This window comes from Eufriesea mexicana, unplaced genomic scaffold, assembly GCF_001483705.2.
Source record: "Eufriesea mexicana isolate 0111107269 unplaced genomic scaffold, ASM148370v2 scaffold4231, whole genome shotgun sequence".
In the NCBI taxonomy this organism is placed as follows: Eukaryota; Metazoa; Arthropoda; class Insecta; order Hymenoptera; family Apidae; genus Eufriesea; species Eufriesea mexicana.
This window is the reverse complement of record NW_016912235.1, coordinates 293425-315620: the sequence shown is the minus strand read 5'-3', so window position 1 is coordinate 315620 and position 22196 is coordinate 293425. Positions and strand designations below refer to the sequence as shown.

Below are 22196 nucleotides of genomic sequence, written 5' to 3'. Positions count from 1 at the left end.
ATTCTCGACTAAAGAACTGACGATATTTTTTTTGAGCAGTAAATAAAGAATTATATAATAACAGAATTGTAGAATTATTTGATTTTGATACCTCGTACACTGATACATTATATTAACACTAGGTTTACGGACGTTATCTGTATACCTATTTCTAAGGACACGTGTCAAATTGACAGGTAAAGGAAACCACGTGCTTCTTTCTTTAACTATTAGTTTAATTTAAAAACAATTATATATTATATTAACAGTCTTGGTATAAGTTAACTAAATCTGCTACCATCGTATAATTGGAGCAACCCTTTCGTCAAATTGACGGGTTCCGTAAATCTAGTGTTAAATTTCATATATTGATTAACATCGATCTTCCAAATTTTATGAAATGGCGACTGAGGCTCACCTCTCGAGTGCAAAGGGTTAACTTTGTTGCAGATACTGTAGGATACCAAAAGAAATCGCAAATCGGCTATTGCCAACAAAAACAAATCGTAAACCGGTCGATATCTTCTAGAAGCAAATCGAAAAGTTATTCTATATAACAAAATTAAGTTGCGTGACTCCTCTACGGGGAGGTAAAGCGTAAGTTAAGAAAAGCATAAAAGCGTGGTCCTTGACAACCAAAACGGAGTCCCTAGAAATCGGTTGTGACCAGCACAAGCGTGAGTCGCTTAGTGTTGGAAAGAGAGTCTTAAAAGAGTGCGTCCTTGTGTATTTTCATTTCGTTATCTTGGTGTTCTTTTCTTGAGTTAAATCAGTTTACGAGTTTTGAGTTTGCGTTATCGTGTTCTTGTTCTTTCGATAATTTTCGGTGGCTCAAGGCCAGTATTCGCCATCCTACAATACAGTATTGAAATAGCATTCGCGATAATTCGAAGGTTAGAAAGTTTAATAATTCCAAATTCAAACGGCTGTAAACTTATTCCGTGAATTAATCGCAATCGATCTAAACTTCGAGATATCTCGTAGTCGATAGTGAGTGGATTAACGTGTATAACAATTGGAAGCTTTTCTTATACGATATTTTCCTAAGCTCTGTGATGCCATTTCATTCTAAAATGAGGAAGAAAATCTAGCGTATTTCGGTTCAATATTTTGCTTCCGTTCAATTGATTATCTAATATTCGTTACACAAGCTTGAACGTATTAAAACAAACGGTGACTGAGTCATCGGTCGGGTGCAAAGGGTTAACAGGAAGGGTAGACGCAGAGCTATTCGAGGAAAGCTGCGTATATAAAGAGCGAGGTTTAATTGGAGAAATGATTTAAATGCGGTTTAGTTTAAATTAAATCCCTTAGTTTATAGGTCGTGGACAATACTAAGTTTATCCGGCCGCTTCTAGGTTTACTCCGTGTACTAACTTCACCCGTGACAGATACGCGTTTCCGGAGCTCTGTACGCAAATAGACAGCTTCTCGAGACAAAGGGAAAATACTTGGAAGAACGAACCGATATCGTCGTTCATCCTCTCGACTCTGTGAATGATCCAGAGTCTATCGTGTACGTCGCTCCTGCGATCGATTCGAATAATTATGACTAGTTTGAACGTTTTCCTTTGTAATCGGTGGATGTCCTCGAAGTCGCCCTTTCGAATGACGTACCGCTATAATGATTCGAGTTTAGAAAGCCCTGCGTTGCGGAAACGTGACGTTTCTTCGCAACTTTTCCCATCAAATTCCAGTTTGACTTTGGACGGAATTTTCGAGGAAGAAGTGAATTTTGATAGAATTTGGTATGGCAGTGAAGTTAAAAAGAAAGGAACACTGATTATAGAAAAGCAACGCTTTAATAATTGGTAACACGATCGGTGTGTGCTGTACAACGATTGCTTAGAAACTGATTCGTTTGAAGAAAGGAATTTGGCTGATGACCGACACGTACACAATCATACATTAGTATGTAATAATCAAAAACATTTTAATATCCACGTTATATGTAATATAATCTCGACTTATGTCTTTAGCATTCCAACAAATTTTAATATTACACTTGCTCTGTCCTAAATCGTCAAGACTCATCCCGATATAGGTATAATTTTTCTCAATAACGTCTCACATTATTCCACTTTTTGAGACTTTATTACCATTTATTCACATATAAACGGTCATATGATTGTTTAGCGATGGAATAAATAAATAAGAGATCTAAATTTCCAAATAAATGAAGTCTTTTTCGTGGTTTAAGTTCCTGCAAGACTCTGATACGGTGACATCGCGCGATAGTTCTCAGAATAGGGTTAATTATCTCGTTATCCAAGAAAACCAGCACGTTTTCGCTCGATTTCGGTCAATTTTTGGCGCCGAATGCTCGATCCGGGGACAAAAATCGCAGCCCGTAGAAAACAAGGCGAAAGGAGCATGATTTCGCATTACGACCGCCGCTGAACGTGGCCATAGAGCGGAAGAATAACGCGGCGACGATTGCCGAAGCCATAGAGGGAAAAAGGGGCAGGGCTTTTAGGCGAGGGGTTGACGCGGCATCGAAGTAAAGCTGAAGCGCGTTACGCGGTGTTTCGACGTCGGCGACGAGACCCTCTCGTGATTACGCGAGTTTTATTTGTATCTCGTAGGCGAACACGCTGAATGCATATAGCGTCGCGTTAAATCTCGGATCTTTCATTCCGTCGCCTTTCCAGCCCGTAAGATTCGCGTCGTTCCGTGCCACGCCGTTGGTCCGAGCTATTTTCTTCCCGGCACGTTCCTCTCGTCGAGACTCTGCACCGACGGCAAGAAAGGGGAAGGAGAGAAAAAAGGAAGGAAAATAAAAGATCCCCTCCGTATATTCTGTACCCCTAAAATAGCAGCGAGAAGTTACGTTACCCTGTTCCGCAATAGTCTCCTTCTCTCCTCGTCTCGCGCACCGCCTGTCCCTTCCTCCGTCCTTCTTCCTCCCCGGGAATTCGTGCTTCGCGGAACGCGAGAACATTTCCGTCGAAATTTTTACTCCGCGAATTACTTTCACTCGTGGTTACTTTAAATAGGAAGGCGAAGATATGGAAGATTCAAAGAGCGAGCGACGATCCTCAACCGGTGCTTCGCGATCATTTTTCACTCTGTCGCGAGATTTGAGCATTTCGGCGACGATCGATCAACGCCATGACAGCTATTCGCTTCGAAAAATTACGAAATCTTCGACTTTCGTATCGACGATAAATATTTCGATCCTCCTCCGCTAGTTTCGTGGATATACAGAGGTTTAACACTAGAACTGCCAACCCAGTGAAAATGACCGGTCCCAGAATTTTCCTTTTTGCAGTCACCGAACACATACGTCAGCTTTAAGAATAAAATTGGTATCAACTCGTATTGAGAAAGAACTGTAATCAATATATTCACTTATTTTCATCGTACCGCTGAAATTACTATAATCTGTGCACGTTATAGTTAGATACTCATTAAAGATAGGTAGTTCTGGTGTTAAGAATGCGCAGACTAACTTCCGACAAGTTTTTCAAAGTGACGAGTAAGATGACAGCTATTCGGGAATGAGATTAAAATTCCATTTATTACGAAAAATCGTGAAATCATCGATCTTTTTATCGCTAAAAATATTCCGATACTCGCGGGGTAGGTTATCGAAAGACACCTCTGGTTTAGTGGACGTACAGGGGTTTAAGAATATGTAGACTAGCTTCCGACAAGTATATTCAAAGTGACGAGTAAGACAGCTATTCGGTGAGAATAAAATTAAAATTCCATTTAACCCTGCGAAAAATCGCGAGATCTTCGATCTTCCTGTCACGACAAATATTCCGATGCTCGCGGGATGGGTTACCGAAAGACACCTCTGGTTTCGCGGATGTACAGAAGTTTAAGAACACACAGTATAGCTTCCGAGTTTACTCGGAGTACGCTGATACAGCCAACTCATGCTGGAGTCAGCGAGCCGACGAATTTTCACGGTAGAGCTTTTGTTTACGCTTGGAAAACTAGCCCCGATTCGTTATTAGCGGGAGATGACGAGCAAGATAAATTGCACCTTCGTCTATTAATCAGTTGACGCGATGAAGGCGGCCGGGACACAGACTCGACTGCTCTGACCAGAAGGAAATTTATTCTCGATAGCTTTCACGCGGATATGGGTTATTGTGTCCATGCAGCTGGACAAGTTCGTAATTAGCTGATACAGTTAGTCGGATAATCTATCACCGATGTCTTCCATTAGCCGACTAACCCGACGCTTGCTCCGTCGTCGCTGGCTCCCCTGATATCCGCCAAATTGTCCAGCCAGTGCTCGCGAACTGTTTAACCCCTTCTCGTACAATCACGAGTCTGACTCGTGATGAAGATTTTGGTCCAATCATGAATATCACGAGTCAGACACGTGAACAGAGTATCGGCCCAAACGCGAATATCACGAGTCGGACACGTGAAAAGAGTATCGGCCCAAACGTGAATATCACGAGTCAGACACGTGGACAGAAAATTTTTCCAAATAGCGTGATTAAACGTTCTTCCCTAATTAATGATATAAACCTTTATGTACCTCAAGGAACATTTAGAACATCGCGTACATTCCGGCCTGTTTGTTACAAATCAGGATTCTCAAATACCGATCCTATATGTCGAATCACTTCCTTAGCAAATAATAATAATCAAGCGATAGAACTTTTTCGTGTTTCTCTGAATGTCTGTCGTAGTTCTATTTTAGGAAACTTGTAAACTCCTCATGCGTTCATTTTCTTCGTATTCTAATGGGTTTTCCCGTTTAACCCTTTGATTGCCACGTTGAAATCACATGTTTCTCTCACGACGTTACGAGAGTGCACCGCTAGATGCAAGATTTGTTCTAATATGTTTTTGATGTTCTAATGAAAATTTTTAATCGTTCAATGGGGCACTTTTTATTTCAAAGTATCTTCCAATTAGCGGTTATATTCAAAATGTACTAACTGTGAATTTTTATTCAATGTAGTTCAATGTAGTTCGAGTAGTTCAAGCGCTCTGGTTACCAATGTGGTAACCAATACTCACAGGAGAAACCGTGGCCGGGCATATATGACCAACGTGGCAGTCAAAGTGTTAATAAATAAATAAATAAGTAAATAAAGTTTCGAAACTGTCGTCTATTATAAAATATAATATATTTATAATATTTATGAAAGGAAAAAGGATTAGAATTTACTTCCATAGTAACAGTATCAAGTAAAATTGACTATATCACGCGTCTTTACATTTCGGCTCATATTCCGACTGTTTTCGAGCATCAGTCTGCTCTGTTTACCTCGCGTTGACACCACCCGTTTTGGGCCCGGATTTCATCGAGCTAAATGTCACGGGAAGGGGTTAAAAAGCTATCGAGCAGGAAAGAATTTGCCCGACGACCAGCGATTGATTTCCATCCGATGTCTCGCTGCTAAATTAAAATCCAGCTTCCCGCTCTCCTCTTCGACGTAACAATCCTCCTCCATCGATTCGTACTTACCCGTTACTTAACCCTTTACTGCCATTGGTCTGCTCGTCGAAGCCGTTTCTTTGCTTCTGCACGCCGACTATATCCATCAAGGAAATCTATACTTGAACGCGTCTTTCAAAATTCATCGCACGAAGAGCGACGAAACAGATTCGTCGAAGATTCTTCGTTCCGTAAGTCCACGAATACTTAACCCCGTATCGATTCGCGAACTTTTAATCGCGACCCACGTGCTGAAAGTTAAATATCACCGTTTTAGCGTCAACTTGAGAGCAAAAAGGCAGCCGAAATAAACCCAAATTCGTGGGAAATTTCTCACCGGTTTCGAATCCCTCGTACGCTTAACCCATTTGCATCATGGCTCTGCTTAAGGTGCCGTGTTCAGGCATCAGCGACGTTCAATTGACGATTAGCCCGTATCACCGCGCGCGTATCAGCACATACTCATAATGGCAGTTAAAAGGATTTTCACGACAAAAGTAAAATTTGTTAAGAATATAATGAACCGATGTAGATGAGATGTTCGCAAAAGGGATGAAACGTGATCTGTGGCGTATGAAGAATATTCAGCAACCGGTAATGGAAAAAGTCAGTTCGCGGAATATTCCGCGCTCGGTGATAGGCGACAGTCGTAGCTCGCGGAATATTCCGCGGTCGGTGATAGGCGCCTGTCGTGAATCGCGGAATATTCCGCGCTCGAATGCAAATAGGTTAACCCCGCGTGGATCGGCGAATTTTTAAAACCCAGACAACGATCGTCTCGGTTCGTTCTCATGGAGATCTCGTAACACGCGCCACTCTCTTTTGTCCGTGGATGTAATTACCGGCGAGGATCGTGTATTAAAACGCGTAAATGGGAGATGCCGATTTCCGGCGGTGGCGGCCAAGCAAGAGCCATTCGTAATCCTCGGCCCCTTTCCATCGCGTCCTCCTCATCGTCCCCGTGGCACGGGCTATATGCGCGTTTCTCTCCCTCTCGCAGCACCCTGGCCTAGCTCTAACCCCCACTGGCCAGAGAGAGCTGCGATCGATTTAATAACACGGCCATTTTCCCGGCTCACGGACCGAACACATTCTCCGAACTAGCGTAACGCTTCCTCCGCTTACGGTCCTCCTCTCCTCTATCCTAGCTCGCGTTTAGTTTCTCTTATCGGCCTGTTCGTTCGCTGATTCCGCATCCAACCGGATTTGTTGCTCGCCGGGCGCAGCCACGGATAAAGCAAGGCTGACCGTGTGCGCCCGTCCAGCCCAGGCGTACAACGAATTTCGCTGCTTCGTCTTCTCTTCCGAATCGGCGTCACGATAACCGGTTTAGGCTTTGGATAGAGGTTCCTCCGCTTCCCGAGGGTGCAAACGGCTGTGTCCGAGAACGGGGACGCTCGGTTGGGATTTTAGTTTCGTTAGGACTTTGCTTTCGTTAGGCCACGGTTATCGGAAGCTCGGCTGCAGAGAGATCCGCGTGGATCCAGTGGACTCGGAGATTTTTCGTGTTCTCGGGGGTAATTGCCTTACGTGATCGTGCAAATCGAAGTTTCTCACGTGGAATGTATTTCGGAAGATTCCCGAGATACTTGGAATCTGAAAAAGTTCCTGAAATTTCCAAGTCCGCCAGTTGGTTGAGTCAACTTTCTCGAGTGTTTCTCGACTTGCTTCACGAGTGGTACGTTGCTCCCCGAATTGTTCTTCCTTTAATGCTTAACTTGCAGTGGTTTAAACGATCCAAATTTCCAAATTTTTCGTTCAAAATTCTGCATTCGTTGTTATCGTTTATCCCGTTTCTAAATAACTTTCCACATTGTATGTTCTATTTTTTCATCTTGCCGATTGTTCTGACCGGTAGTGGTAGGTTTAGCGTCATGCTGGGAATTTTTCTGCGATCGAAGGAAATTAATTGAACGAAACTCGCGGTACAAGTAGGAACGCGGGGTTAACGCGACTCGTTGGCCCCGCCGAAAGTGTCGGACGACCGGTATCGAGGCGTTTCCGGTTCGACAGGAGGGCAGAAACAAATCGTGGTCGCAGCGGCAGATGGCTTTTACGTCGCTATAAAATCGGCCGGGCAACGAATCTGTCTTGGAATAAATACCAGCTCACGCACGATCCCCATTCGCAATAACCCAGCCGTACTCTGCATCGCGGACGTTTATTGCGCGATTTCAACGATTTTAACGACGAAGAGCTTTCGGCGTGGCCATCGATTAACGGAAAAACAATGCGCGCCTCGCTCCAGGGCAGGCACCCTTTATTAACGCGCACGGAAAAACAGGAAATTAGCCACGCGTCCGCGACTGTCGCTCCGAGTCAGACGCCGAGGATGATGACGTTCGAAACGGACCCATCGATGACCCTCTCCTGCATTCCAGCCCTCTTTCCGTCACGAGAGTAACTCCACCCTCTCGAAACTTTCCGTCCATTCTCCAACCCTTTTTCTTTTTCCTTTTATTGTTATTATTGTCGTTATTATCGAGTTTTCACCGCTGGACAGGCGTCCGAAAGTGGCTTCCGGTGGCGACTTGGCGGCTCACGGATATCGTAGAACCGTCGATAGCTGACGTAGGAAAGTATCCCTAGGAATGAAAGTCGATCGACTTATAATCGATCGTAATCAATTATAAAATCTGTTTCACTGTCTTGAATATAGTGTCGAACGTTTGCGTAATAATAGCGTGCATAAATTAAAAAAGGAACGAGAAACGCGTAGTATGAAAAGCGTGGAAATCTTCAACAGAGTTGACACAGTCGCTCGGAAGAAACTAGGTTCTTCTTTTATTCTTAGCTTCACTAAGAATATTTTTCACTGATGTTAGAACTCGGAATGTTTAACCCTTTCGGTACAGAGGAGTTGACCCCGGTTATACATTCGTGGTACAAGTTTTCCACAAGGGTGGTTGCACTGTACGGCAGCGTAAACCGCGAAAACGTGTTTCGCAGTATTCATAGAAATCTCGAGTGTGATTAACACTAGGACTACCGATCTTTAACGGGTACCTAACTATAACGTGCACGGATTATAGTTATTTCAGCGATACGATGAATACGAGTGAATATATTGATTACAATTCTTTCTTAATACGAGTTGATACCAGTTTTATTCTTAACCGTTTGAGTCCCAAGCAGCGCTTGAGGCTTTGGAAGAACACGGTCGAAAAAGCCTGAACAGCGCGATAACGCTTGCCTTAATCGAGTTCCAAGAAGTCCAAACGGCGCGATAGCGCTTGCCTTAATCGAGTGCGAAGAAGTCCAAACGGCGCGATAGCGCTTGCCTTAATCGAGTGCGAAGTAGTCCAAACGGCGCGATAGCGCTTGTTTAACCCCTTGGCTACTGTGGGCGCCTATAGGCGCTTAGAAATTTTACGTTTGTGACACGAAGGGCGACCATAGGTGTTTAGAAATTTTGCGTGTGACGCGGAGGGCACCCATAAGAGCTTAGAAATTTTGCGTGTGTGATACGGAGGGTGCCCATAGGCATTTAGAAATTTTGCGTTTGTGACACGGAGGGCACCTATGGACGCTTAAAAATTTTGCGATTGTGACACAGAAGGCGCCTATAGGCGCTCGGCGTAATTTAGTTTTCAGACACGGAGGGCGCTTGTTTTTACAAAAATGGCGCACATCGTAACTCAATTCCTACCGTACGGTACGGCCGTTGTGTATCAAAATCTACCGTAGTCAAGGGGTTAATTTTATGTCGAAAAATTCCAATGGATGCAATAGCGCTTGTTGGTACTATGTGACGTATACGCATCAGCAAAGTTAAGCGCGATCGCGCTGCTTGGGACCGAAACGGTTAAAGCAGGTATATGTGTTCGGTGATTGCAAAAAGAAAAATTCTAGGACCAGTCATTTTGACTGGGTTGGTACTTCTAGTGTTAACACTAAACTTTTCATTCGGACCGCGACAGTCATCGCTGACGTTTCGTGCATGACGTCAATATTCGACGGTAGTACCCAGAGAACGTTTCATAGAGCCACTTCATGGGCGACAGTAGTAGCGGAGAGCGTTAATTTTGCAGTGAAAATGTGGCTTATTTCGGAGACTACTTTGTTTACGTTTATGTCCGATAAAACAACACACACGCAAGTGCATACACGTGAATCGCGTAACAGTATACAAATAGGTGTAATTGTTATATAATAGATGTCGCGAATCGCACGATACGTGTACAGGGTGGTGCGTTTAAATAGGATCATCTAAATATCTCCCTTACATATGACGCTATGGGAAACTCTTCGGGAAAGTTGCATCGTTCGAAGGGGGCGCATATGGCATTGATACTTTTCCAAGGTTATTTGTTACGAGAATATGAGATCATCGACGTTTTTGTAAATGGCGTCCTATAACTTATTTTGGTATCCTTATGGCGCATAAAAAGACAAATCCAACGACCTTTAGATGGTACATACCAATGATGGCGTCACTCGTGTCAAATATGAATCATTTGTTTTTAATTGTTAACAAATAAGTATACTAAAAATATTCTCTTTCTTTTAATAACCCAAATTGTGGATATTTCTGGATGTGACACGGCACTCGGGTTAAACTAGGCTCTTTTACGTACAATGTCACACCGAACTCGAAAGCTTCGTCATCATTGATATATACTGTTCTAATAATTTATTCTTAAGGAATTTTAGTGTTTACTTCTTTGGGGTACGCTGGAATTAACCCTTTGCACTCGAGAGGCGCTCTTCAGTCGCCACTTGATAAAATTTCGAAGATCGATATTAATTAACATGTCAAATTTAAGATTATGTAATTATACATGAAATATCGAAATTAAATAATTCCATGTATTAATTATTATACTGTTTCTTATTTACTGCTCAAAAAAATATCGTCAGTTTCATAGCAGGAAATCTTTGAACTCCTACTCTTCTTTAACCAAAAAGTCGTCGAGTGCAAAGGGTCAAAAGGGAATTTTGATGACCATTCGCGTTGATAATCCGCAATAATTAAGTCTTATTGCAATAAGTATAATAATTCCGAATGTCAGAGTTTCGCAACAGATACACGAAAGATTGGAAGATTTTTCGCAGATTCGAGATGTCCTCGAGCTTGCAACAGACTAGTTCTCCCTTGTCCTGGATTGGCGTCCCCCACCAGCTGGCCCCAGCACTCCGTGAAAAGCTTAATCATAAATCGATGAACGTGACGCATCGCGTACTCGAGGCACAACCGCTCCAGAACGCTTCCTCTTCGCTCGGGAAATGGTCTTGTCGGTTGAATTTTCGAGAACACTCGACGGTACCGATCCGCTCGTTCTCGGCTCGAGTCGACGCGATCCTCCGAGTGACATTTCTCGCGATTCTTCGAGCTTCCTCCGCGAAACGGCTCCGGTTTATTCCATTCGCTTCGAGTTTTACCCAAAATCGCTCTCTCCTCGATTCGCTGCGAAAACGATTAGCCAGCCAGAGCCCATTCATCGGTCCGTCTGATTCCGGAAACGAAGAACTTTCCGCGAAATTGTCTCGTATAAACAAGATTACCGCGTGTTTAATCCCCCTTCGTTACGCGAATCCACGCAGCTTTCGTTTATCGGCTTGCACGCGGCAAATCGTTACAATCCGCAATTATAGATTTCCGTTCTGCTCCCCTACCCCTCTGCCCCTCCGATCGACGATCGTTGTCCCGCTGAGAGCGATTTCCTCGATTTTTCGCGCGAAAATTCATGGAAACAAGGAAGAAAACAAGGCGAATAAAACGGGAACTTTGTCCGTGGTTTCTTTAATCGAGAATCGTTAGGAAAGTTGGCGCGGGGGCGAGATTAACCGTGGTCCCGAAAATGGCGGACTGGCTTAATGTTCCCTCTCCGTCTCTCGCGCTGGTCGGTCGGTTACTCGAATAATGGATTGCCATTAAAGCATCTGCGTTAAAGAGGAAAGCACGAAACAGCTTGTACCGTGTCGCTGGCTCGTTAAGGGTTGAAATTTCTGCCCGCGTTAAAAGTCATCGCGGCTGCGAATTTAACTGGAAATTCATCGAAATCGCTCGATCCTTTCACCGGTCTCTTCTCCGTTGGTAAAATTTCGAAGTTAACTCGTCGGATACGTTGGAAACAGCCCTTTAATCGGTATATAGTACCAAGGCGTAGAGCGATAGAAAAATGCGGTAAATCGAAAGGGGAGAAATTAAATACCGCGGCGGATAAAATAATTGGTCCTCAACGAGCATGAAGGGACGAAGAGGGAAGAGGGATGGAAACAAAAATCGTGATAAAATTTCAATCTCCTGTCTGCGTACCACGCGTGTGCACGCCCGGTCTATGTATGCGCATACGTGCACGCATGTGTACGCGAACACGTGGTATATATGTAGCCGGAGTATTATGCAGTTGCTCAGTCGGTGAAGTAGTCGTGTAAGCCAGCCGAGGGTTCAACGACCGGTATAAATTAAAGCGGCGCTTGGATTTCAATGCCACGGCCTTGCTCAAGGCCGCTGTACTCGTAGAAAATCAACGGTACATCTGCGGCCACGTTTGTAACGATAAATTGTACAAACACACGAGCCCCGAGCAGCCCGACCGGATGAACCTGCGCGATCCTTCGATCCATCCGGGTGTCGAGAATTTTCTGATCGATCCGGCACCGATTTCTCGCCTCTCGCCATTCCGCGAGCATTTCGAGCGGTCTCGCGACTCGCGGGGCGAAATCTCGCGTCCTCTGGATAAATACTTCCGCAGCTTTTGCTGCTTTTGCTTCGTTTGGATAAGCAGCAAGAAAAGAGTGTCTTTGGCATTCCAGAAAAATTATTTGGATTTAGACAGAATTAGTTCTTCACTTGGCTTCTCTGTCATGGCTAATTAATGAGCGATACGCGAACGGAATTCTAAGGAAGATCGTTCGATTATCGCGTTTGTTTGTGTTCGTTATGTCTCTTTAATTACTATTATCTGCGAATATTAAATCGGGTTTCCGTTATAGGTAGTCTGTCAACGAATGTTGGAATAACTCAAAAAGGTTTCGTATCTCGGTTTTCGTCATTTTGTAAGGGGAGCAGAAGAGGGCTGAGTTAAAATGAGTCTATCACTCGGTGGCTGATTATGCTTTATTCTTCTGGATATGTTATTCACACACTGCTCTCGTCTCTCATGTAAGAACTCCGCGGTTCGCTGCTCGAGCTGCCCTTTTAAAGGTGGGCCTCCTTTGTTAACCGTTTGAGTCCCAGAGACTTTTGGAAGAACACGGTTGAAAACTCCGAACGCCGCGATATCGCGTGTTTAATTTTATGTCGAAAAATCCCAATCGTCGCGATAAACATTTGTTAGTGCTATGTGACGTACCTGCATCAGCAAAGTTGAGCTTGCCACTTCGACAATCAGTGATAGCACTGTCAATTCTCTATATCGCTCAAAATGTATTGGGATTTTTCGACACAAAATCCGAAGAGCGCGATCGCGCTGCTTGGGACTCAAACGGTTAATCAACCAGATCACCTCTTCGTTTCGAGACTGTGGTTATCACTGCTACGTGCTCGTCACTCGTGTCACCTTATCGGTAACCAGAGCTCGCATATTCTTACATACTCTTGCATTTACAATTTTTCGATTGCACGCGTAAAAGGAGTTGCTGCTTGGGACTCAAACGGTTAATCAACCAGATCACCTCTTCGTTTCGAGACTCTGGTTATCACTGCTACGTGCTCGTCACTCGTGTCACCTTATCGGTAACCAGAGCTCGCATACTCTTACATACTCTTGCATTTACAATTTTTCGATTGCACGCGTAAAAGGAGCCGATAAGGTTGGAATCTGTAATAGCTAGGAAGGTCTAGTCGTTAATCGAGTTCACGTTTTGTCGTGGAACAAACAAATCGTTGACAAGGTTTATCTGACTCGGTTGGACTATATTTACGGTTATCCATGGCCGATTCCGATGGAGAAAAACGATGACCCCGTGTATACGCAACTGGATCGCGAGTCGAGCCACTATCATTACCGGAAGGCGAGAAGGCGCAATAGAGCAGAGGTTTAGGGTAATTTCAGCTGGGCTGAGCATATCCGCGATACTTAATCACCGCTGCGCGCTCGAAGAAGGGTCTAATGAAAATCGTTAGCACTTCGTGAAAATTAGAAAGTATCGGCATCCGGCGTTTGGTTCTTATCCTGCTCGTCTAAACGGCATTATCATAACGAGTCCCGTCAGGTTGTACACCGCAATTTATTTCCCCGCTTCCTGTTCTACGTACGGCGATCATTTACGATACGCCGATACGACCTAACGCTTTAATTATTCCCCGGCTCGATAGGCATAACTCGTCGCTATTTTGATAATTCCAATTAACCCAGCCAGCGGCACGATTTCATTCGCGAGATTATCCAGCGAAATTACGCGCGAGAAAATGCGAAAAGTCGAATCTTGTTCCGCCTTTTACGTTTCTTACCCTCGATCTTAATTCCGATAATCCAACGATGAATCGCTTATTGGGATAGAAAGAAATAACTACCTTTATTTTATAATTATCTTTATTCTATCTTAAGGAAGGTATATCTCGAGTATTCTGACTGTTCGCATGGAGAGTCAAAGCTAGAGCGAAGAAAAAGGGTATGCGAGTGGTAGCTCGTCCTGGTACCCTAATTCCTATCTAACGCTAATGAAATAGACGTTTCACGCGTTCCTGTACCCTCTTTGACGCATAGTATTTTATTAGTAAAAATATAACAATTTTGTTTTATTTAAAAGGCAATCAAATTTCTATGCAACATGGGTCTACTGTATTATCTGAAATCCTGTGCCGCATAGAGTTAACCCTGTTAAAGGGGTTATAACGCAAAGCAGTAGTAGTCAGTGGAAAACTGTGGAAAAACTGTATAGATCTTTATTGAACGGGCGAATGGTTAGTTGGCCTGTTTAGGGCCACGTAGGTCAAAAGTCGTCTTCAGAAGACTGGTGACAAAAGACAGAACACAGGGGAAGGGATCACCCCCACACCACTGGAATATAGAGTTTACTGCACTATTGAATTTTACCATAACAAACCCTTTGTACTCGAGAGGCGCCCTTTAGTCGCCATTTGATAAAATTTCGAAGCTCGATATTAATTAATATATCAAATTTAAAATAACGTAACAGCGTGCGAGGTATTAAAATTAAATAATTCTACGTGTTAATTATCATACGACTTCTTATTTACTGCTCCAAAAGTATCACCAGCTTTATAGCAGAAAATTTGTCAACTAGTACCCTTCTTTAGCCAAAAAATCCTCGAGAACAAAGGGTTAAAGATATATCTGTTTCTTTTAAGAGATCTAATTTTGTATATTCGTTAAGACGTATCTTATTTTTAACAATCTGAAATCCTGTGCCGCAAAGAGTTAACCCTTTGCACTCGAGAGGCGCGTTTCAGTCGCCATTTTGATAAAATTTCGAAGCTCGATATTAATTAATATATCAAATTTAAAATAATATAACAGCCTGCGAGGAATCAAAATTAAATAATTCTACGTGTCAATTATTATACAATTTCTTATTTACTACTCAAAAAGTATCATCAGCTTTATAGCAGAAAATTTGTCAACTCGTACCCTTCTTTAGCCAAAAAATCCTCGAACGTAAAGGCTTAAAGATATATCTGTTTCTTCTAAGCCATCAATTTTTGCATATTCGTTAAGACGTATCTTATTTTCAACATCGCTTGATCTTCGTACCGAGGTTTTCTTTATTTTCACGCAGTTTCCCCATCGTCGCCGGCCATTGCGATTCTCCCCGTTCAAAACGCGCGTTTTAAATCACACGCCCGGCCATCGAATGATTCCCACCCCGTTTCAACCCTGTCGAATCGCGGCCGGATAATAACGCTTCATTTTTCAAACGCGACAATGATTTATTTTTCAGCTCGCTTTTGTTCCGTCCGCTTCCGTTCCCCGCGTTCCGTAGCTCGGCGATCCGAGCTTTTCCTTGCGCGCTGCGAACTTTTCCGCGGGCCAGCAAAATTTTCACCGCGCATTAAAGCGGGTCGCGATAACGAGGGCGAAATATTTGGCGAATTATCTTTTCGTTTTCCGGCTTTACAAATATTTTCGCCGTACGAGCCCGCCTCTCTGCGAGCCCCGAATTATGGTTACTACACACCGGCTATATTTAATTCCGGCAGGTAAATCAATTGCGTATGACGCTCGCGGATAATTGGTTAATTAACTCGAATTGCCGACTGGTGTGTACGCGCGTACGCGAAGCGTCGCTTTACCCGAATACGAATCAAAGTGCTCGCACAGTGTTTGCCGTGAATTTCGATAACAAAAAATCCCGGGCCCCTTTTATGCTCTTTTGTTCCGTTGTTGATTAAAAATTCCGACAAATATGCGCGGAACTTATCAATTACCACGATGACGACAAATGGAATAATAGAATCGAAATTCGCTGTATTCTCCGCGATAAATACCAAAACGCGGCATTTGCCGTGTCGGATCGCGGTATTTAAATATATATCGTGTTAATATATTAATATGTATTATTGCAAACGTCAAATCTTCGTCACGTTAGATTACACGCGATTATCGGGAATTTGAAAATAACGCGGAGGTTGTAATTAGCGAGCAAGTTTTTCAGCTAAAGACAATTCCGGATAATTCGCGAGGCTGAGACATGAAACGAAGTTTATCGAAAGTCTAATCGAACGTCTAGTTCAGTCGCCATTACTGTGGTCCCCGATGGTCCCAGTATAGCCGCCATTGAAAGTTATAACCGTAGATCAGTCGGTTATCTCGAGAGGTTGTAACACCGTTGTAATATCGGTCACAGAGCATGTAAATCTCGAGATTAGATCCCTCCTGGACGTCTCGAGGCTTCCTTCCAGAACGATACGTTGCTTGCTCATTTGCCGAGCGTTAATCGATGATCGGTAGCCTCGATCGCGCGTGCAATTTCCGCTCGTCGCGACGCGTACATCTCGCGGAATAAATCGGGACTCTACATCCTTCTCGATTTTTTCCCCCCCTCCGTTTGCAAATACAAAACCCCCCTTCGAAAGAGGGTCCTGCGCAGGATCGGTTCGCAAAGCACACAAATCCGTGGCGCGATACTTGGCAACGGGGACGAAGGAGCGTGGAGGATCGGCATCGGCATTATCATAAAAGCGCGTTGCTCCAGCGAAGTTTGTTTTTCAAGAAAATTGACCGATAATGTTTTGCGTGCAAATACTGGGAACGCGGCGTAATTGAAATATCGTGGATTCGATTTTGATTGCAGCGTATTGGCCACGGGGCGACAGTGCAGCTTCGTCGCTTTTCAGCGGGATGCCGGGCGGATATGGATTGGGGGCCCATCATTTACCATCGGCTTACGCCATTCTGGGCCGTGCAGGCTCTGCACCCGGATTCGGGGGCCACACACCGGCTTCCGCTCCGCCGCCACCCCCGTACTCCCACAACAGCCTTGGTACCCTGAGCGTAGCTGCCAGTCAGGCTGCGAGTTTAGGTAATTTTCTCTTTTTATATTTATTCTCAGATGAGCCAGATAGCGCGTGAATTGGTCACTGATCGGATTAATTTCGCTCCATTAACTGCAGGAAACGGAAAGTACGGGTTTATTCCAAATTTTTGAAAATTCACCATCGATCAAAGAGCATCGGGAATCAAATTTTTAATCAATTCAGTAGGCGGAGTTGATCGTTTTGACTTGTTAATGGTTCACGTACTGTTGACCAGCGATTTTCAATCAGCGCTGTATTTTTAATTGTCCAACGTCCTGTGTCGGTTTGCGCTTGACATTCTGCCTCGATCGATCCTCCTTAATTTAATCGGATTTCGCGAAACGTCAGCACCTCGAACTCCTACGGTTCGATTCGCTGGTTTTAGTGCACAAGGCTACCCTTTTGTAGCGTAATGTAATTTCACTGAAATTTGCTCCAGTATCGGTGTCAACGGAGCCGAACTTTGAATAGCATTTCGAAGTAGGTGCTCGACTGAGGATCAGTCGGGGTAGAATGTCGAATGAGATTTAGACCGCGGAGGGTTCTCAAATATGCAATGCCTTGACCATTTAGCCCGCGTAGAATCCTGTTATCCACGAGTCGTACAAAAGACTCGCATCTTATTGATCGTGTAGATGTATGGGGATGCTGGGAATTTTAGCGATTAACTCGTGCCTATCGCGAGCAAGGTTGAACATCGTTATGGAGAACGAGAATTTCACGATTTCACGGCTATCTGATAATTGACGCGCGAATCGGATTACTAATTTCGAATTTCCATCAGGTATCAATCCCGCTAGTGCAGCATGGTGGACGATGGCGTCACACTTAGCCGCACAGGACTACCTCGCGAGGTTACAAGGAGCTGCAGGATTGCCCGGATTTCCGCCTGGCGCCGAGAGCCTGCTGCCACCCTATCCTGCCTCTCTACTTAATCCCCCGTCCCTATCGTCTCACAAGTCCAGTAAGTGTAAGTATCGCAACTTTACCTCGCATTTACCCCCGCATCTGCCTTACTTCCACGCGTTACTTTCCGATTCGCCAAGCTCGCGCGTTACTCCTTCCTGTAAAGCTTGCGATTTGTCCGAACGCTGTCAACCTCGATGGCATCGCGTTCTCTTCGAATATTCTGGAATATTTTCCTCGAGAAAACAGAAACGAGCGAAATGACGAATGGTGAAATTTTGTTGCTCATGAAACAAAAGCTAAGTCAAGCAAGAGTCACAAGACGCCAGCGAGCAGTAGCAGCTCGACGACGCCTAGTATGACGAGCAGCAGTTTGCCGGTCTCGACTCAAGCACCGGTCACGTCCTCTCATCACAGCACGTCGGCCAGCAGCACGCCGAATTCGCAAACGAACGTTGTCAGGTACGAGTGTGCACCCTCGTTAAATCGATGTTTCTTTTTTTCCCCGGTTTTCATTATTTTTTAACAGACGCCCCGCGTCCGCACAGCGCACTTACCGTTTCCCATTAATTATTTTTCCACGCTTGCCGATACGCCTACAGTTCTGCGAAAGAGGGCAGGTGAGAGATCGTTAAGAATGAACAAAAACAAAAACGAGAAACGCACGGTAATAACAACGATGAACGGAAAAGAAATGAAAAAAGAAAGGAAACAATTAGAAAAGGGGAATAAAAAAAAAAAAGACGAGAGAACGAATAAAAAGCGATACGCGAAATGGCCGAAAAAAGGGGAAAAACGGAAAGAAAAACAAAGAAAATAGGAGGGGGGGGGGGGAAGGGAACGGTACAAAAACGATAGAAAACGAATCGAAAGAAATGCTCGTATGATCGATATTTATTATTCGTAATTCACGGGGTATTTTTCGCTGTTTCCCTCTCTCTCTCTCTCTTTCTCTCTCTTCTACCCGTGAATTCCACGCTGCCGGCTCTCTCCCGTTCATTTAACTTTCATACGATGCTTGTAACCGTGTAATTTCGTTGTTATAATTGCTCGATGGCCCTTAACGTCGCGCCGTTTTAAACAATTTGTCCTTTAACTAGTCACGCGTTTCGTTGCATTTAATATTTAAAATAGCCGTGGAAAAAAGTGTTTACGCGCGGTGAACGTTTAGCCCTTTGTGGACACCGATTACATTCGACCCTTTGCATTTTCTTTTCGTTCTACCGTTGCGAGGATTGTCTGCTTCGGAATCACGCAGCCTATTCACGATTACGAATTTCTGCCCGTCGCGATTCGCTCAGCGTCCTAGGTAGTGGTGTCCTCAATGAGCTGTCAGACGCGTGGATTCGAGTAAAAGCATCTCGTTCGCAAATATTCCATCATTCGGATATAGCGATAACGAAGCAGTTGAATGATATAAGTGATTATCCATTTAGCGACCCTAGCAGTATATTAGGAGGTGTCCGGCTGCCTCCAGACACAGAGATTATCAAGTACACGTCGAGCATAGTCGGTCCAAAGGTTCCTGGCACAACGAACCGCGGCAGGAAGAAGACTATATCCTTAGACACGCCGAGCGTCAGCGTTCATCCACCGCCGATACCAGCTCTGAGCGCTCATCAAACCAACACGACGACGTCGTCGTTGATGATGGAGCCGAGAAAGTACAATCGCACGGGGGTAATTATCCATTTACTTCGGAGAATCGAGCCGCGAATTTCGTATTCGAACGTTCGTAGGATGGAATAGAGAAAGGAAAAAGTAAAGTAGGGAAAGATTTCGGTTTCCGAGGAATGTGAAATGTGGAACACGTGGACTTTAAAGATGACACGGAGAGTAACGTCGGCGTTGCAATTTCTTTCAGACCGAGTCGAACGATTACAGGGAGTCGGTGGATCGCGTGGAGGTGATCAAATTGCCGGCACATTCGACGAACGGCTCTGTTCTGCCGGCGCCATCGTCGTACACGACCACCACCAACGCCAGCAATTCCAACGACTCGGACGCACCACTGAACCTCTCGCTGAAGCCCGCGACGACGAGCAGTAGCTCGCCGATTTCCGGCAGCCAGCCGCTCAGTCAGCTGAGTAATTTAAGTCAGTCGTTACTCGCCACCGATCGAACTTGTAAGTAACTTCGTTCGTAGCCGAAAATCGGTCGGTATCGAAACCAAGTCAGCCGGGTCGCGTACGCTCGAATAGAATCCGAAGAAATCTTTCGCGTAAACTGTGCACGTTTCCACGCCGCAGCGAGAAGAAAGCCCGGACCGAAGCCTCGAAGAGTGCCACAGAACTCTGTACCCGTGCCAGCATCTTCGAGTCCGTCGTTGGCGCAGCTGTTCGCCGCGGCGGACTCGCCGCAACGACCGAGCAGCGGAAGCGAGGAGAGCGAGAGCGCCAGCACGACTCACCACAAAGACGGTCGGCCAAGGAACCTGGGTCGCGGGGTATCGAAACCGAAGAAGAACACGGTGGCCTCGTTGCTGGCTCAGAGCAGAGCCCTGGGAATGAAACAGACGACCACCTTGGACCCCAGCGTGCCATTGTCTCATCAGGTCTCGTTACTGAGGTCTAACATTCTGGCTGCTCAGCTGCATGCCTCCGGACAGAGCGACGACAAGAACCAGGTAAAGTTTCCGATCACACGTTTTACCGACTAACTCTTACCTTCTCGTATTCTGCGACACGTTCTCTCCCTATCGTTTGCGAGTTCGACCAGCTGTGGTTGTCTCGCTTTCGTCGATCTTAACGCACACCGTTACCACACGTTCGCTCTCGACTCGGAGGACTCGGTTGCAACCGAATCGAACTGTGGAGCAGCCACGGCCTCTGTCACACGGATCAAGGGAGACGCCGAAAAGTCAAGACGGAGCAGTGCACACTGTTTCTCTCTCTCTTTTTTTTTTCTTTTCACTTATGATTTCTCACTAAAACCATGCTCCCTATATAGCGGTCTTTGCAGGAGAAGATGAAGAACAAGCTGCTCGAGGTGTCCGGCGAGGAGAGCAACATGGACGTGACGAGCGAAAGCGGCAGCAACACCGACGTTGTGACGGATACCGACGACGACAACGCGGATGGCGTGTCCAGCGCAAAGAGAAGAAAGGTGAAGCCCAGCGAGAGGGATCTCCAGGTGCCGCTTGAGCGTGGCTGGAAGCGGGAGACCGTCATCAAAGGATTAGGGAAGTCGGGGGTGATAAAGGGTGACGTGTCTTATTATAGTCCTTGTGGAAAGACGTTCAGAAGCAGTCCGGATTTAGCGAAGGTTAGTTCACGTCACCGAACGAAATTTCTTTTTTCCCATTTTATTATTCCTCGACTCCTCTTTCAATTTTTCCCCTTTGCCCCTCGCCATTTTTCTCTCACCCCTCGTCACTTTTCCGTCGATTTTACTTGCCCGCGAACCGCGGAGCCCGTCGACTACTAAGTGCCACACGTACCCCTGTGTATCACTGCATCGCGTGCAACTGGGTTTTGTAGTTTTTGGAGCAACAGAATCCGCCCGAGCTAACGACGGCACACTTTTCGTTCTCGTCTCGTCCGCTTGTGGGCGAGTTTCTGCAGCCAACGATGGGCCTCGCGGAGGCGGAATTCGTTAGGTTGGGCGCCCAGGAAGTCGCGAGAAGATTGGAGGAGCTGAGAGCCGCGGGTGGTTTCAGGGACGTGCGAACGAACAATCAGTACGAGCGAGAGAAACTGGCGTACGCAAAAAAGTTGGCGAAAGAGGAGGCGCAGCGGCACAAGGAGCAGGCTAGGTAAGTTGTCCGCCATTTTTAAGCTTTTTAACGCACGAAGGGATGTATTCTACGGCGACTTTCCTTTCTTTTCCTTCTCGTTTCAATTGCCAAGAAAAAGGGGGTATTTAGATCGGGACGGATAGATCCTTTCCCATCCAGAGGAAGGTTTGGACCAGGGGGGAAGGTCGAGAGTTCGATATAACGCGACAACGACTGATCGATTAATCGTGTTCCCGTTGCAGGCTCATCAAGGAGCAGGAGAAAACGGAAAGGCAGGAGGCAGTGAGACGGGAGCGGGAGATTCGAAATCAACAGCTGCTCGAGGTAAGTTGACTCTCTTCTATGACCGTGTTTACTTCCTTTTCACATTTTGTCTCGATTCTCGTTGTTTCATTCACAAGGAGTCTGTTCTCTCACTCTATTTGGGATACCTACTACGTTTTTTGTATTTTGTCCACCTGTCGTGCGTGTCGCATGCTCTCTATGTGTGTCGTATTTATATTATACATATACATATATATATTATCTATATCTATATACGTATATTATATATACATCTATTTGTACATTATATATATACATATATATACTCCTCCAGTGGATATATTCTTGTAACTCCAGAAACTTTTATATACTCGCATATATGTGAACCCCTTGAACCGCCCTCTACGAATTCCAGTAACCAACCGAAAAAAAAAGCAAAGATAAAAAAAAAGAAAAGAAAAGAAAAAAGAAAAAAA

At 45.0% G+C, this 22196-nt stretch overlaps 1 protein-coding gene across 9 annotated transcripts in view; it reads left to right on the top strand.

Annotated features, from left to right (window-relative positions):
* LOC108551485 (bromodomain adjacent to zinc finger domain protein 2B) overlaps window positions 1-22196 on the top strand; it is a 160400-nt gene that overhangs the window by 119162 nt on the left and 19042 nt on the right. For 7 of the 9 annotated variants that reach the window (XM_017905671.1, XM_017905678.1, XM_017905676.1 and 4 more), the window contains 10 exons: window positions 16592-16819; window positions 17599-17784; window positions 18020-18182; window positions 18323-18340; window positions 19157-19400; window positions 19585-19846; window positions 19970-20346; window positions 20670-20984; window positions 21200-21474; window positions 21699-21780. In XM_017905671.1, the coding sequence (XP_017761160.1) occupies window positions 16592-16819; window positions 17599-17784; window positions 18020-18182; window positions 18323-18340; window positions 19157-19400; window positions 19585-19846; window positions 19970-20346; window positions 20670-20984; window positions 21200-21474; window positions 21699-21780 (2150 nt within the window). The remainder of the gene's footprint in view (window positions 1-16591; window positions 16820-17598; window positions 17785-18019; window positions 18183-18322; window positions 18341-19156; window positions 19401-19584; window positions 19847-19969; window positions 20347-20669; window positions 20985-21199; window positions 21475-21698; window positions 21781-22196) is intronic. The other 2 variants (XM_017905673.1, XM_017905674.1) reach the window with 2 other exon arrangements.